Consider the following 17,543-nt stretch of genomic DNA (forward strand, 5'->3'; position numbering starts at 1 on the left):
GAAAAAGAGCTTTAATTGTAGGCATTTCTCTAGACTCACCTGAAACTTTGTTGAAGTATATAGGTGGTCTGCATAGCTATTTGAAGCACACCATTCTCATGTTTAACCCCACTAGCATAGATGAGGTATCTGTTCATGCTACACATGTAGAGGCTAGAGGAAAAAATGTGAACCAAGAGATTGGGGGATCATCAAAACCCACTGCAAGCAAGAATAAGGAAAAGAAGAAGCAAAAATGGAAAGAGAGGAAGGAAAACGTTGTACATAAACACAAACCTTCATGCACTCACTGCAAGAAGGATGGGCGTGATGATGAACATTGTTGGTCTTTACATCCAGAGCTAAAACCCAAGAAGTTTGATGGCAAGAAGAAGAAGACTGTTGCTGCTATTCAGAAAGATTTGGGGTCAGACTTAGGTGATGAAACAACAGTCATAGCTATAGGTATAAAAGGAAAAATTTGTGAAGCATCTACTAATAATTCTGCACAATCTATTGATAATGAAGAAAATGAGAGGAAAAGGCATGAGCTTTTTCATATTAGAGTTATTTCCAAGCATCAAAAGATTGATACTTTATTTGATAGTGGTTCACAAGTAAACTTGATTTCTGAAGCAACTGTAAAGACGTTGGGACTACTAACCACACCTCACAAGAAGCCATATCCATTAGGTTGGGTATGTGATAAAGCAAAGCTACAAGTGACTAGAAAATGTAAACTTAGGCTTGCATTTGGGTCAACATTTGTAGATGAGGTTGACTTGGATATAGTTCCCTTGGATATATGTGGTATTGTTTTAAAAAGTCCTTACTTGTATGATAGAAAAGCCATTTTCTATAGAGCTAAAAATAAGTATCAACTCACAAAAGATGGAATAGAATATATTGTAAGAGCTCATCAGCTCAAAAATAACTACACTCTCATTAACTCAGGGCAGATGAAAAGAATTGTAAATTCATGCAATCATTTTTTACTAATGGTTGTAAAAGAAAAGAACCCTGATAAAACCAATGCATTTGAAGGCTGTCATGCTAAAGAGAAAGATGATTTAGAAAAAATTGTTTCAAAATATGATATTCTATTTCAAGAACCTAAAGGTCTGCCACCCAAAAGGGAAATTGTACATGATATTCATTTGCAGCAAGATGTTCCATTGCCTAACATCGTAATGTACATGTTATCCGCTTTAGAGAACGCATAGATCAAGAAGCAGGTACAGGAGCTGCTTGATAAAGGGTTCATAAGACCAAGCATATCACCATGCGGATCTCCAATTGTGTTGGTGAGAAAGAAAGATGGTTCGTGGAGGATGTGCATTGATTACATAGCACTGAATAAAATAGCGATCAAGAATCGTTATCCTCTTCCTCACATTGATAATCTATTAGATCAGCTGAAAGAAGTTGTTTACTTTTCCAAGTTAGACTTGTGTAGTGGCTACCATCAGGTCAGAGTAGCAGAACAAGATGCATGGAAGACTGCTTTCAAAACAAAGCAAGGGTTGTATGAACGGCTGCCATTTCCTGTGGCCCAACTTAGAGTATAAAAACACATAAAAATGGACCCTAAACTCACCTTCAATCAAGCGGCCTATTCTGATAAGGAAGCTGCACTTAATCATAGAAGAAACTACCCGAAATAATCCTTCAAGCCTTTGCTCAAACTGCCCTAGGTCCACGACTCCCTTTTATAAAAAATCTGAACCCAAGAAGATGCTCGACCTCCTTGCCTCAAGCTTCCTCTAACTCGGTCCTGAAGTTGATGTTAAATGAGCCACAGATAAGCCCAGAGTTTCTCCATACAGACCTCGGCCTCCTACCTGAGGAATTCGGCCCAAAACAGATCCCATCCTTGCCCTAATTACCTTCGCTGGAGGTCTTCTTCTTCTACAGCTAGTTTAGAGAGAATAATGAGATATGTATATGTTTAAAATGAAGGAGAAGGAACCTCTATATATAAAATCGATGGAGGTCAAGAGACGCGATCATTGGGCTTGATGAGCTGACACAGAGGTGAGGTCGACATTGATAATTTACATGTGAGAGAACATAAATTTAGAAACCCATTTCTCCTTATCCAAATTTAACGATACTTAGGTTGAATTTGGTCCTCTCGAAAAGAGGAATTTAATGACATCATTATCTTCTTCAAAATGCCTGTCCAAAGTCAAATTTGGCCCTTGTTGCCAATTTTAACACACCTTAAATCCGACAAGGGGAGAATTGTTGATGGTCTACCACAGGTTCGAGATGCCAAGTGAGCCTGAGTCAGAAATCCACTGAGTCACAACCTGTACCAATGAGAGCCAGAGTTGTAGCCAAAGAGACTTTAGTTTTTGTTGAATGAGTTTGTGAACGAGCACTTCGAGATTCAGAATTTTTCAAGGAACTACATTGATAGTTCCAGAGTTAGTGATCACATTAAAACCACATTTTTGGTTGTTCTCTGAATTGCTCTGAAGGTTTCAGATTTGGTGTTAGTTGAGACCTTCAGTTCTCCCACACTAGTTTGTGGTCATCCTTAAAAACCATTTTTGAGAGACATTCAACGCTTGGCTTAGATGCATTTTTGCATTTTTGGCTCTCATTCTTGGACTTTCATACATCCCTTTGGATTAAGGGGGAAATGTTAGAAAATTAATCCTCGGGATTAGGTTTGTGTTAGGTTGATTGGTTATAGAGTCCAAGAAGGCCGAGAAACTGAATCAACAATTTATATATGTATTTATAAGTACATTTTATACATCATTCATTAAGATCGATTAATATAAAGTTGTATTTGGTTTGGTCTGTGTCTAACACAAAACAATAAGAATATAGGATGGTTGTGGCTAGAGAGGCTCCATTGGTCTTCGGAATTTAGAGAGAATTTAGAGAACAAGTGTCTGGTTGAGGTAGACACTGAAAACTGTATAAGAATGCACGATCACCTCGGAAACTTGGGCATAACTTTGGCGGAGAGAGAGCCTTGCATTCACCTTTGGAACCCGACAAATAAGGTTTCTCCCTTTGTGTCCCACCGACCACCGATCATCTGTAAGTGTTTGAAGCTTAACATTTTGTCGTGTTCTGAAATTTAAGATCAGAGAAATGGAATTACACATTGTGATTTCTGAAACTTTGTAATGATGAGAATCTTTTTATTCTAATTGTTTCGGAGAACAATTTAGGTGCGTCGAAATTTTGGTGAATTGTTTGCAGAATCTGTGCAGAGTAGGAAGCGTTTTTTTAATATGAGCAGGTTGCAACTGTTGAGGGCTAATGGTGATTGTTTGAGAAACATATCCAGCATGCTGACATACTCAAATCTTCTATGGCTTTGGAACTGCCTAATGACATTTGCCAAGTGTAGGAATTAGATGATGGTTCTGCGGTGTTGAACTCATGCCAGTGGAAAACATTGTGGGAGAGAGAAAATGAGGTACATATTTTTTTATTTTTTATTTTTTTAAATTTTATATATTATGTTTTCTTTTTAAATATAAAAATTTAATTGAATAAAGTATAAATAAATTATTGAGCGCATGAAAGAAAGTACACCTTGAAGTCTTATGGAAGAAAGTACAACCTTTGATCATTAATTAATTTCAACGACATAAAATATATGATAACCACACAAATTGAAATTTATATATTTTGTAATTTTCAAAAATTATTAAATATTATATAATATATTAACGATTTTGCCACCTTGCAAGTCTTGTGAAAGAAAGTACAACCTTCGATTATTAATTAATTTCAACGTAAAATATATGATAATGGCAAGAGCTAACGGGCATACTATAGGGCATTAAATGCCCGGCTACATGCACTCTCGTTAGTTCTTTAACACGCGCGGGGGGTGATAAATAAATAAAAAATACCCACGCACGTGTTAAAGAGCTAACAAGGACGCATGTAGCCGGACATTTAATGCCCTATAGTATTCCTGTTAGCTCTTTCATGTGATAATCACACAAATTAAAATATATCTATTTTGTAATTTTCATATTAAATATTATATAATATATTAATGATCGGTTTGGTCTTTTCATAGTCTCCTTGAATATCACAGCTTTCTTATTAAGGGATCACATTCTTCTTATTCCAGGGATAAGATAAGCAGCAAGTCAATTAACTTTTTCATAGTTTCTTTTAAATATTAAATTCTTATTATTCAATGAATAATATGAAAAATAGCAAGTTAATTAATTGAAATATACATTATAAGATGAAAAAGGTAGTAAGTCAATTATTAATTAAATACAAAAAAAAAACCAATAATCAAGAAGTTTAATATTAAAAAACAATTAACCAATCATTAACTAAACACAACACAAGAAGTTTAATATTAAAAGAATTTCAGAGTATTTGCAAGAAAGGCAGAGGAACCCTATTATAAATAATTGAAAGTAGAGTTGAACTTTTTTCAGGAAGAAAAAAGCGGGATTATATTATATTGATCCTGTATAAAACAGTAACAAGTAAGTAACATATCGTGGATTGACATATCTCATATACCGGGGAGATGCTTTAGTGCCAAAAAACTAAACAAAAAACTCAGATAAGAATGTGTTGGGGATTTTTCTGGTAAAATCTCAAAAACAAATAAAAACTGAACACAGAGACAATGCTTTGTTTTACTCCAGGATCTTAGCACAGGGAAGCTTTAATAAATTTCTGAGAACAATGCTCTGTTTTACTCCAGGATCTTAGGACAGGGAAGCTTTAATAAATTTCTGAGAACAGAGTATTACACACCCCATAAAAAGCTTTGTATTCATTAAAACAAAATTCATGATACAAGATTCATCCTCTTTCACTCAGAGGAATTCACCAAAAACATTTCAGCAAGATTACTCTGCCTCCTTTATAAAAAAAAATTACATAGATGTGTGTAAATTTTTGTAACTTACAAATCCGTTCTTCACATTACATAAAACTGCTATGCATTCCAATGTATGAACTCCACAAAAATTACCACCCTGTACATTCCCATTCACACTGTTGTGTCAAAAAACCTATGCTCCATTTGCAAGCTGCTCCAGTTTCATTTTCTTTGCACTGCTGTGCGTTTTCACCTTTTCATTTTTCGAATGGTCAACACCACAAAAACATATATTTCTTATGCACTACTGTGCAACACACTGACCATAGACTCTGACTAATTTTTTGTTTGCACGAGCTGTGCATTTTCCACTGTTTCATTACCAATACAATATCAAAAAAACTGGACTGGACATTACCTACGCTACTGCGTGCTGTCCCCATTTTCATTCAACCATAAAAAAATACTCACACTTTGCTATGGTTACAAATTACATGGTCTGCATATTGCCCGCCTTCTTTTTACTCTGCCCCCTGTTCTTCTTCGTTCTGCACACTACAGTGCGTTTCATTGCATATTCGATGAATAATGAAAATTACATGACAATACCATTTTTTATGCCATACCGTCGTGGATAAAAAACAATATAATTAAAAACATTTACCGACATTCTATGACCTCAATTAATTTCATTAACTATTTCAGCATGGCGGTCAATTAATTTAGTCAGCCTTGCATACGGCTTCAACAGTGATACGGAGGTCAAACTCAAAGCTTTTACTGCATGTCAAATTCTGGTAGCTTGATTGCAATCGACGGTGGATAACGAAGAAATCAACCGGACGGTTGTGTTAAATATCGGAAGCCCTTACTTGATTAACCTTTACGTTCCGATGGAGCAGTGGTTTTGCAAACGTACAGAGGACGCGTGGAGAAATCTTATTGCATCGGGCTTGTGTGTACGGAAACAACTTCACAGCAAAAGGCGGTCCGATGAGTGTCAGGTGGTTTTGTTGAAGTGGTTTTCCTGTTGCCATTGTTGTCTCGGTCCGCGTCCGCAAACTCTGCCTGCAGTTGGAATTAATATTCCAACACTCCCCTTTAATTTCAACTGCTGGGCGTTTAGACATACCCAGACATTTCATCAAAAATTCAAAACTTTTCTGATCCAATGGTTTGGTCAGTATATCTGCTACCTGCTCCTTCTCTGCTCTCATGGGAGTTTTAATTTCATATCTCTCCCCTATAAGATGATCCATATGATAGAGTTCTACCAGGGTCTTCACCAAATCTTCAATCTCTTCTTTTGTCATATTGATAAGGGTGTTGGCAGTGAAGCCCATCTCAACCATCTTGGCAAGAGTTACATATCGAACTCTATATTCTTTAAACAGATCTTCAAGGAACTTTAATTCCTTTCTCTCATTCATGGGTTCTGTCCATTTCTTATTTTTAACTCCATCTTCTAAATGAGCAGGGTCATCAACATGACTGGATAAAGCAAACAAAGAATTCATACCTTCATTTTTTGTCTCTTGTTCATTTCTCCTCAAGGGTGTCTCTCGCTGCCCTTGCGTTGGCACTGTTGTTTGGGGATGTACTTCAGCCATCTCCTCATCACGAGACAAACAGTTTTTAACATTTACTGTTTTCTCTAAGCTTTCATCACAAGCTTTCTCCTCAATGAACTGAGGTTTTGTTGTCTTCACTTTCTCCATGCCTTGATAGGTTGTCTTGAGAGTTTCCCATGCTTCTCTGGATGTCTTAGCTGCTGCTATCCTTGGAAACACACTCTCATCCACTGCTCGATACAAGAAGTAGAGGGCCTTAGCATCTTCCTTCTTATAGTTCTTCAACAGCTCTTTCTCTGCCTGAGTTAAGCTATTAAACTCATCATCATTTGTTGGTTTTTCAAAACCATCCTCAACAAATTCCCATAAATCTTTTGAGAAAAGAAAAGCTCTCATAACTATTGCCCAATAGTCATAGTTCTTTTCATTTAATAGTGGGAGCCGAGTATTAAACATAACCACGCTAGTGCTGGCGCTAGCCATTTCTTGCACTTTAAACTATGCTTCAAATACTTGACTGTATTTAAAAAACAACTGATTGTCTTCAGCAGCTACACAAAAAAAACTTTGAGAAAATACCTGAATCCTTTTGCTGAGTCTTCACGCTGCTGGAGAAGCTGCTACAGCAAAGAAACCTTCCTTCAGCTTCTTTGACGCCTTCAAAGAGCCTGGACTAGCTTTGTCATCATCAAAGAGCCTGGACCAGCTCTGATACCACTGTTGGGGGTTTTTCTAGTAAAATCCCAAAAACAAATAAAAATTGAACACAGAGACAATGCTCTGTTTTACTCCAAGATCTTAGCACAGGGAAGCTTTAATAAATTTCTGAGAACAAAGTATTACACACCCATAAAAAGCTTTGTATTCATTAAAACAAAATTTGTGATACAAGATTCATCCTCTTTCACTCAGAGGGATTCACCAAAAACATTTCAGCAAAATTACTCTGTCTCCTTTATAAAAAAAAATTACACAGCTGTGTGTAAATTTTTGTTTACATTTACTGCTGTAAAAACATTTTTACATATACTACTGTAAAAATAAAAACTTACAAATCCGTTCTTCACATTACATATAACTGCTATGCATTCCAATGCATGAACTCCACAAAAATTACCACGCTGTGCATTCCCATTCACACTGTTGTGTGAAAAACCTATGCTCCATTTGCAAGCTGCTCCAGTTTCATTTTCTTTGCACTGTTGTGCGTTTTCACCTTTTCATTTTTCGAATGGTCAACACCACAAAAACATATATTTCTTATGCACTACTGTGCATCACACTGACCATAGACTCTGACTAATTTTTTGTTTGCACGAGCTGTGCATTTTCCACCGTTTCATTACCAATACAATATCAAAAAAACTGGACTGGACATTACCTACGCTGCTGCGTGCTGTCCCCATTTTCATTCAACCATAAAAAAATACTCACACTCTACTATGGTTACAAATTACATGGTCTGCATATTGCCCTCCTTCTTTTTACTCTGCCCCCTATTCTTCTTCGTTCTGCACACTGCAGTGTGTTTCATTGCATATTCGATGAATAATGAAAATTACATGACAATACCATTTTTTATGCCATACTGTCGTGGATAAAAAACAATATAATTAAAAACATTTACCGACATTCTATGACCTCAATTAATTTCATTAACTATTTCAGCATGGTGGTCAATTAATTTAGTCAGCCTTGCAGACGGCTTCAACAGTGATACGGAGGTCAAACTCAAAGCTTTTACGGCATGTCAAATTCTGGTAGCTTGATTGCAATCGACGGTGGATAACGAAGAACTCAATCGGACGGTTGTGTTAAATATCGGAAGCCCTTACTTGATTAACCTTTACGTTCCGATGGAGCAGTGGTTTTGCAAACGTACAGAGGACGCGTGGAGAAATCTTATTGCATCGGGCTTGTGTGTACAGAAACAACTTCACAGCAAAAGGCGGTCCGATGAGTGTCCGGTGGTTTTGCTGAAGTGGTTTTCCTGTTGCCATCGCTATCCTGGTCCGCGTCCGCAAACTCTGCCTGCAGTTGGAATTAATATTCCAACATAATGGAGTGACATTAGCAAAGATCTTCAGTGCCAAAAAACTAAACAAAAATCTCAAATAAGAATGGAGTGACATTAGCAGAGATATCTTCAACATCTCGCTAGGAGCATGCAACAGGTATGGAAACGATCATATAAGACCACCCATATTGGAGAGAAAATAAAAGAGGATACAGAAAGGAGAAGGACCATAAGCATGAACATTGAAACCATAGGAGAAGATCAAAAGCCTGGGATACAGAAATCTTGTATGAAGTAAGACTCCCCATATACCAGAACCTTCAGAGACCAGATACCTGTACCGAAAAGAAGACCCTGCTTAAAGAGACAATCGGCAACCTAATTCCGAGAACTTACCTCTGCAATTTCCAAGTATTTGGGAATTTCCGAGTATTTGCGAGAGAGTGTACATGGAACCGGCTAATACAAACGTGCTTCTTTCGTAAGTTCGAAATCTTTGCATTGATAGCAGAGTTGAACTTGCCTCTGCAATTTCCGTGTATTTCCCAGAGTGTACGTGGAAATGATTGATATAAACGTGCTTCTTTCGCAAGTTCCAAGTCTTTGCACGAAGGGAGAATTAATTTTCAAAAATAATTAAACATTTGCCTAGATTCATCCTCATAAATGATTAAAATAATATTGCATTTTCCTTGCAATTTCAAGGAAAATGCAAGTACAAGTAATCGAGAACATTCCATGTTAATTTGAGTTGTGAACACCGCACAATCCCCGTGTTTCAGGATACCGAATTTATTTTTACAAAAAAACAAACTAACACGATCTAATTAAAAAGCCGAGGAGAGGGTGTCCAATAGCCCAATTATTTGCGTACGGGACCATTGAATATTCATTCCAATAGCCTAACAAAAATTGATTTACCAAATTCTATCTGAAAACTCCAAAAATGCAAAATAATTAGACAACGCCAATTTGTTTAACTGGATTTTGGTTGACTTTTTAGTAACCAATGATAGGAAAGAGACATAGAAGAAGAGGCAGACTTCTAAGTGGGAAGGGAGTAAACAGTGCTACACGTGTTTCATCTCTACAGAGATACCTGTGCCTTCTCAGTCATTCAATATACCCCCTCTTCATCTCATTTGCTATCACTACACACAGATCCGTGCCATTACAGTCATTCAGAGATAGAGCACTCAGAAGAAGAAGAGGCAGACTTAGTTGGGAAGGGAGTGCTACACGGTTTTCATCACTACACAGATACCCATGCCCCTTCAGCCATTCAATCTAACCCCTCCATTTTATTTGCTATCACTACACAGATATCGGTGCACTTTCAGGCATTCAATCTGCCCTTTCTTCATCTTATTTGCGTATCCAATATTATTAATGGCTCAAAATCACACATTTGCTTCCCCTTCCTCCACCTTTTCATCGCCCAACCCCAATCACAAGTTTGATGTTTTTATAAACCATCGCGGTCCAGACGTTAAGAAAACTTTCGCCAGTCATCTGTACCGGCGCCTTCTTTTACATGGATTCCGAGTATTTCTGGACCAGCAGGAACTGCAGGAAGGGGAAAATTTAACTGTTCAAATAGAAGAGGCTATTGCAACGGCCTCTGTTCATGTAGCAATTTTCTCTATGAGATACGCGGAGTCAAATTGGTGCCTTGAGGAGCTCCAGCTGATGTTAAAGTCGAGGGCTACAATTATTCCAGTTTTCTATCATGTGAAGCCTTCCCTGCTTAGGTGGACACAGGGTAAAGAGAAAGGCAATGTGTATGCGAAAGCCCTTCGCAGCCTAGAAAAGAAGAAGACTTGGGACCCTCAAACTCACAAAATGAAGCGGAGATACGACCCCCAGACTATTGAAAACTGGAGGGACGCTCTTTCTCGCGTTTCAGAGATTAGCGGTCTGGAGCTGGAGGCGTGTAACAGGTGAGAACTCAAATTTATATTGTACGAATGACTTTATGTTTGATAGAAAAGACGGGCGGATTGTGCTTTTAAGACATGTTTCTCACTAGCTTTTGCTGTCAGGGACGAGGGTGAGCTCGTGGATAAGGTCGTACATCTAGTTCAGAAAAAGGCTATAAAACCACCATTGGATGTGGCCACATATCCAACTGGTTTGAATGAAAAGCTACTTGATTTTGTAAGGGCCGTGTTATTGGAACATGGCAGCGCGAAAACCCAGGTTGTGGGTATAATGGGCCTTGGTGGTGTTGGCAAGACTGCTTTAGCGAAAGAATTTTTCAACAGTAGGAGATCGGATTATGATCGATCCTGCTTTTTGTTTGATGTAAGAGAAGCTGCAGCGAGGGGTTCTTTACCATCGTTGCAGAGTAAACTTTATAAGGACTTGACTGGACAGGAGCAGGCAATTGATAACATTGATGAAGGCATAGGGATGTTCATGCATCGTGCCTCGCGTTGTCGAGCGCTCATAATTTTTGATGATGTGGATTCTATTGAACAGCTGCGTGCGTTATGTTCACCTGTGAAGGACGTCCTTCGTTCAGGTAGCTTGATTTTAATTACATCCCGCGATAAGGGTATCTTTATGAGGTCTGGAATAAGAGAGACATCCATTTACAAGCTGACAGGCCTCGATAAACAACATTCTCAAGAGCTTTTTTGCTTGCACGCCTTCCACCAACCTTGCCCTGTTTTGGGATTTGAACAAGTGGTTAGAAAATTTTTGGAGGTGTGCCAAGGATTGCCGTTGTCTCTCAAAGTGATAGGGGCGCTACTTTACTTGGAAAACCCTGAGATAGGGTATTGGCAGGACCAATTGTGCAAATTGTCTAACATAGTTCCCACCGATATACAAAAAAGTCTTAAAGTTAGCTACGACAGTCTTGATGAAGAGGACAAAGGGATATTCTTAGATATTGCATGTTTCTTTGTAGGAGAAGACAGGGACAAAGCAATAAGAATATGGGATGGTTGTGGCTGGAGAGGCTCCATTGGTCTTCGGAATTTAGAGAACAAGTGTCTTGTTGAGGTAGACACTGAAAACTGTATAAGAATGCACGATCACCTCAGAGATTTGGACAGAACTTTGGCGGAGAGAGAGCCTTGCCTTCGTCTTTGGCGCCCAACTGACAAGGTTTCTCCCTTTGTGTCCCACCGATCATCTGTAAGTGTTTGAAGCTTAACATTTTGTTGTGTTTTCAAATTTAAGATCAGAGAAATGAAATTTCACGTTGTGATTTCTGAAACTTTGCAATGATGGCAATCTTTTTCTTCTGACTGTTTCGATAACAATTTAGGTGCGTGGAATTACCATGGTTCAACGAAATTTTGGCGAATCGTTCGCACAATCTGCGCAGAGTAAGAAACGTTATGTTGATATGAGCAGGTTGCAACTGTTGAGGGCTAACGGTGATTGTTTGAGAAACATATCCAATGTGCTGACATACTCGGATCTTCTATGGCTTTGCTGGAATGACTATCCCTACTCCTCTCTGCCTTCCTGGATTCCGATAAAAAATTTAAGAGTTTTAGAACTGCCTAATGACGGTTGCCAAGTGCAGGAATTAGATGACAGTTCTGCAGTGTTGAGCTCATGCCAGTTGGAAACATTGTGGGAGAGAGAAAATGAGGTACATGTCTGTTTTTTTCTTTTAATATATTGAGTTTTCTTTTTAAATAAAAAAAAATTGGTTGAGGGTTTCTATGTGTTTTTGAGAGGGGTTTTTGCATATTGAAGTTTTTTTTTATAATAAATAAATTTTGGGTTAGAGTTTTATGTGTTATTTCTGATTTTGTATATTGAAATTTTCTCTGGGGTGAGGGCTTCTATTTTTAGCTTGGGTGAAGATTTAACTTTTTTCTGATATTAAGTTTGGATGATATACTATCACCGCCCTTCATATAACAAGCTGGTCCAAACTGATATCTGTTTTATTTCCTGTCTCTATCGATATGCTGAGGTCCATCGAATCATATATTCAGATTTTCACCTCTTGAACGGGGTTGAAACCAGTTTTATTTTGCTATTTTGTTAATTTAAAAATCTTTTTTTAGGGATCTCATGACTCAATCGGATCTGCTCCGATTAGCTTTCTTTGACAGTACTCAGTAACAGTTTTCAAACCTGGTTTTTAATGCTTGCAATGCACCCGGGGTGTGTCTACGAAATATAATTTTGTAGTTGGGTGAACTAAAACAAAATATACTTTTCTTTTATTTCCCTCAGCCCAGGGCGGGCCAAGCTTAGGAAGGGACAGGCCCTCAGGGGCTCAGATACCATGATAGAAATTAAAGAATCAAACACACTGATAAACTGGGTAGCTCTCAGGTGAGAGACTATATCTGGAGACTGCCACTGGCAAAACGCTCTACCCTTTTTATCTTACACTCAAAAATATATATAGCTTTTACACAAGTAGAGAAGTTAGAACAAATTCCAAAAAAATAGGAACTAAATCCTAATCAAAACCATATTCAACTAATGAACTAAGTCCCTCCTCAAATATATTTCTCCATTAATTCTAACAGGGTGATGGTGATATACAAAGTTATGTGTTAATTTTTATTTGGTGTATTGAATTTTTCTCTTGGGTGAGGGGTTTTATGTTTAGATTGGGTGAATTTAGTTCAGAATTTAGATTGGGTATCGGTAAAACCCAGTTCATATTTAAATTTTCATTTAAATTTGTGATTAAAAAAAAACATTTAAAGACTCCATTTTTCCACACATTGCAGGTACCTTTGGAGTTGAGGGAGTTGCTTATTGGTCATAGCCTTCTACAATTTCCAAAGTCCATACGAAAACTGAAGCACCTGGAGAAAATTGTAGCCAATTATGTCGAAACATTGCACGAAGAGTTCTTTAATCTCCGGTCACTGAAGCATCTGAGAGTACACACACATATGGAGTTGCTGTCAGAGTCGCTCGGGAATCTTACGAACCTCCAATATCTGGACTTGTCCGGAAGTTCCTATTTGCAAAAGCTTCCAGACTCGTTCGGGAATCTTACAAATCTCCACTATCTTAACCTGTCTGGCTCGTATTTCCAAATGCTGCCACATTCCTTTGGGAATCTTACAAAGCTTCAATATCTTGACTTGTCTCAGAGCTTCAATTTGCAAACGCTCCCACCGTCATTCAGGAATTTAGTTCAACTTAAACATCTCTGTTTGAAGGACTGCAGCAGGTTGATGCTGTCGGGTGAAACATTTGGGAATATCACCACATTGGAAAGCTTGGATCTTCAATGTTGTGGGGATATGGAAGAATTGCCTGCCCAAGTCACAAGTCAGCGTTCCATGGAAAAATTATATTTGTGGAACACAAAATTAAGAGAATTGCCATGTGCTATTGGAAGCCTAAGCAATTTAAAAGTTCTGGTAATAGAATGCCTTATGTTGGAAATGTTGCCCGCTTCCCTGGGTAATCTAGGGTGTTTAAAGGAATTGACGTTTTCTGGGTGCTCTAGATTGAAATGTTTGCCTGACTCAATTGGCGAGTTGAAACAATTGACAAAGCTTTGGATACGGCAGGGAATAATAGAGTATTTACCAATGTGTGTCACTGAGTTGAACAATCTTGAAGATTTGAGTGTAACAGATTGCCCACTACATGCCCTGTCATTTGCCGGAATTGGAAAGGTTGCAAAAGGAAAAAATGCATCAATAGATGGGCGCATATTATTCTCTTCTATTGGCAAGTGTATGCTCCGTCTCAAAGAGTTACAGCTTTGGGGGACGCAAATAAAGGAAATATCATTTTCTGAAGGGGTTTGCTCCAACCTTCAACATCTTGACATCAAATTTTGTCCTAAGCTGGTCGAGATTGGAACATTGCCAACATCGCTGGTATCACTGGAATTAGAGGATTGTCCTGTATTGAAGAAAATAACAGGGCTTTGTGGTCTTTCAAAACTTGTAAGTCTGGACATCCACGAGTGTCAGGGATTAGAGAACCTGCGAGGTCTTAGAACGTTGATATCTCTGGAGGTTGCCAATCTGGAGAGGATTCGGGATTTGGCGTGGAGTCTTCAAATACCATGTTCTGATGGTGGTGATGAAAGCGATTTTTCCAATCGTGATGAGAGCAGCAGTCATTGGATTGAAAAGTAGTTGTCCGAAGAATTGAGATGGGGGGCAGGGGAGTTGTATGGCAACCCTCTGTTTCCCAAACTGATTAGGGTCATGGAGTATTTAAGCAGGCTCAGCCCACACGAAAGAAGGTTGAAAAGCCCTACAAAACTACAGGAGGAAGAGTGGAAATTAAAAAACTTGTGCAGTTATAAAATGAAAGCAATTTAAAAGGATTTGCTTCTTTGTGGCATGCAAATCTTTTGTGAAAGAAATTTGGAAGCTAACTCATTTGTTAAAGAATTTGTGTTCATGCATAATATGGGACTTGAACTTCGATGACAGTTCTTAAATCCTTTTCATGCGTTTAATAATCCTTTGGCAAGGTATTGTGATTTTCAAACAACAGTCTAAACTTAAAATTCATTATATAAACAGGAGCTTCATAAGGTCAAGTGGGGCGAGAAGGCAGGAGCTGTGAATTTCAATTTTTTCATTGGCTTCAAATAAAAGCAGAGGTGGCTTAAAAGCAGAGGAAATGAATATGGAACATGTTTAAAAAAAAAATTGTTTTGGCTAAGAGTTCATCTTTTTTAGACGAAGATAAAATAAAATAAGATAAATATATTTATGTCTAACTAATGATCACAAAGTAGGTTAAAGGGATTGTTGAGTACACTGATCTAGAGGTATTTGGGAGGGAAAGACTATCTTTTTATGGGCCACCAGATGGTAATTATAAGTGGCAATGGCTTTTCTTAAATAACAATGATAAGTCAACTTGCATTTGTATATAGCAGCTGGTAATTACAAGTGGCAGTGGCCTTTCTTGAATATAGTGATGAATCAACTAGCATCTATATATAGCAGAGAGTAATGGCTATCCTCACTGTTGATTTAACAACTGAATTATAATACGCTTTCTAGGTGAAAAAAATAACAAAGAGAAGATATATCTGGTAAAAAATGTAGTTGTTGTTAGAATGGGATGGAAAGAATTTGTTTTCAAATATTTTAATTGCAATTTTGAATATCCAAATATTCAGAATCCAAAATTAATCCAAAATAATAATTTACAATATTTAAATCACAATTAGTGTTTGACGCTAGCCGCGTATCCCTCGCTAGCTCACTCAGCGGTAATGGTATCTACCTTGAGTCTCCGAGACTGGTTAATATCCATGATTTGGCTAATTGCAGAGCCGGGCCACGCCTATATAGCGTCTTTCTCTTTACCCCGTGCCAACGTAATCTCGGAAGGCTTCAAATGGTAAAAATACTGAAGTACTGGTAGCCCTCGACTTCAACAACAGAGGCGCCAATTTAACTCCGCGTATCCCATAGAGAAAATCGCTACATGAACAGAACAATAGCTTCTTCTACATGAACAGAGCAATTCCTTCCTGCAATTCCTGCTGGTGCAGAGATACTCGAATAAATAGGAAAGAAGGCGCCGGTACAGATGGCTGGCGAACGTTTTCTTAACATCCAAACCGCGATGGTTTATAAAGATGCAGAGGTGGAGGAAGCACGTGTGTGATTTTGAGTCATTAATAATCATGGATACGCAGATAAGATGGAGGGGTTGAATTGAGCGACGGAAAGGGGCACAAGAAACCCTGGAATTTCAAATTCATCTGGCTTGGGCACTGGAAATGTGATGAAGGCTGTTTGTTTTTTTTGTTTCCCTGCGATTTGAAGATGTAGATCTGTGATTTCAAGTTGCATATGTGTGACCCTCAAATTTTTTATAATATAATTATTAAGAGGTAGGTTTGAAGGTAGTTATTTTTAAAACAAAACACAGTGAATTTAAAAATATAATAATTTATTAATTTAATTTTATAATATTTTTTTGTTGGATAAAATTTAAGTTTATAATATCAAAAAATGGTTTGTTGAATTGAGTTTGTGATCCATATTAGGTTTATAAGAGATTTTTCGGCGTAAATCACAAGATATTTCATTTGTCGACGCATTTCTAACCAACAAGGGTGGTTTAGCGTCAGGACAAGTTGAATGAGCAAATCAGGCTTTGCATGTTAAATAGCTAGAGCACAAGATATTTCATTTGTCGACGTGTTTCTAACCAACAAGGGTGGTTCATCGTCAAGACAAGTTGAATGAGCAGATCAGGCTTTGCATGTTAAATAGATAGAGCAGAAGCTCCAACGGCTATTTACCCGCATTTATTACTATTCCATTTTGTTGTTTAACTATGATTGTGGCATAGATTAGGCCTTTGGCAGGTTTTGTTTTTATCATTTGTTGCAGATCTACAATGTTTAGCAGCCATTTATATTGTTGAAACTGTTTGTCATCCACAGTCTTAAGTGTTTCATTTTTGTACAGCTTCGAGGAGAAAACACTATAACAGGGTGTTATTGAACAAATACCTCTTGCAGACAAGAGTGATCTCCCTAGACTCAATGATCAAATATAGAACAAAAAGGACAATGAAAACTATATTTCTCTACTAAACTTTGAACATGATTTACTTGTTTAACGAAATAGGTCTGCACTTCAATCCTCTTCCTGCTTGATTTCTTGCTCCACTTCAATCTTTGAAGACTGGAACGTGCAATAATAGATACAAACAAAAGGATCAAAGCATATTATGGGTGAATAAGTTCAAACAAATGCTAATTAGAAGATCAAGGAACTATGATACAATTAATGCAAATAATAAGCACATCATGCGAGAAAATAGTATATATTGTATTAACAAATAAGAGAGAGATATTACAACCCAGACCTTGATGTCATACTCCTCCACTGAAATATCTTCAATCCTTCCTTTATCACGACAAGCCTTCAATCATAATTTGGATAGCACAATGGCATAAACCAAGTACTTCAAAATCCAAACGTCTCCTCTTTGATCTGCTCTTATATGAGAAGAGTAGAGGTTGTAGATCCACTTCTGAAGGGGTGAGATCCACAAGGAGGAGAGTAGGTTCCATAATGAGTGGGATTGAATCCATCAACTTTGGGATGAGGCCCAGATAAGGAGGGGCTCAAGCTCATTCAATTTGAAGAATATTCTTGAACAATGCTTCTAGAATTTACTTTTTAATTTTTTACCCATGTGCAATTGT

At 37.7% G+C, this 17,543-nt stretch overlaps 1 protein-coding gene across 1 annotated transcript; it reads left to right on the forward strand.

Moving 5' to 3' along the window:
- The first annotated feature begins 9,473 nt into the window (after positions 1-9,473).
- LOC149214313 (disease resistance protein Roq1-like) lies at positions 9,474-14,487 on the forward strand. Its single transcript, XM_089389361.1, has 4 exons — positions 9,474-10,335; positions 10,438-11,539; positions 11,673-12,005; positions 13,111-14,487. The coding sequence occupies exons 1-4, from the start codon at positions 9,662-9,664 to the stop codon at positions 14,485-14,487; spliced, it is 3,486 nt and encodes a 1,161-aa protein (XP_089245487.1). The 5' UTR covers positions 9,474-9,661.
- Positions 14,488-17,543: the final 3,056 nt, after the last annotated feature.

The sequence above is a fragment of the Pinus tabuliformis genome, chromosome 1_1 (assembly GCF_031772625.1).
Source record: "Pinus tabuliformis cultivar Carrire ecotype Pingquan chromosome 1_1, CPIR1, whole genome shotgun sequence".
NCBI classification, from domain to species: domain Eukaryota; kingdom Viridiplantae; phylum Streptophyta; class Pinopsida; order Pinales; family Pinaceae; genus Pinus; species Pinus tabuliformis.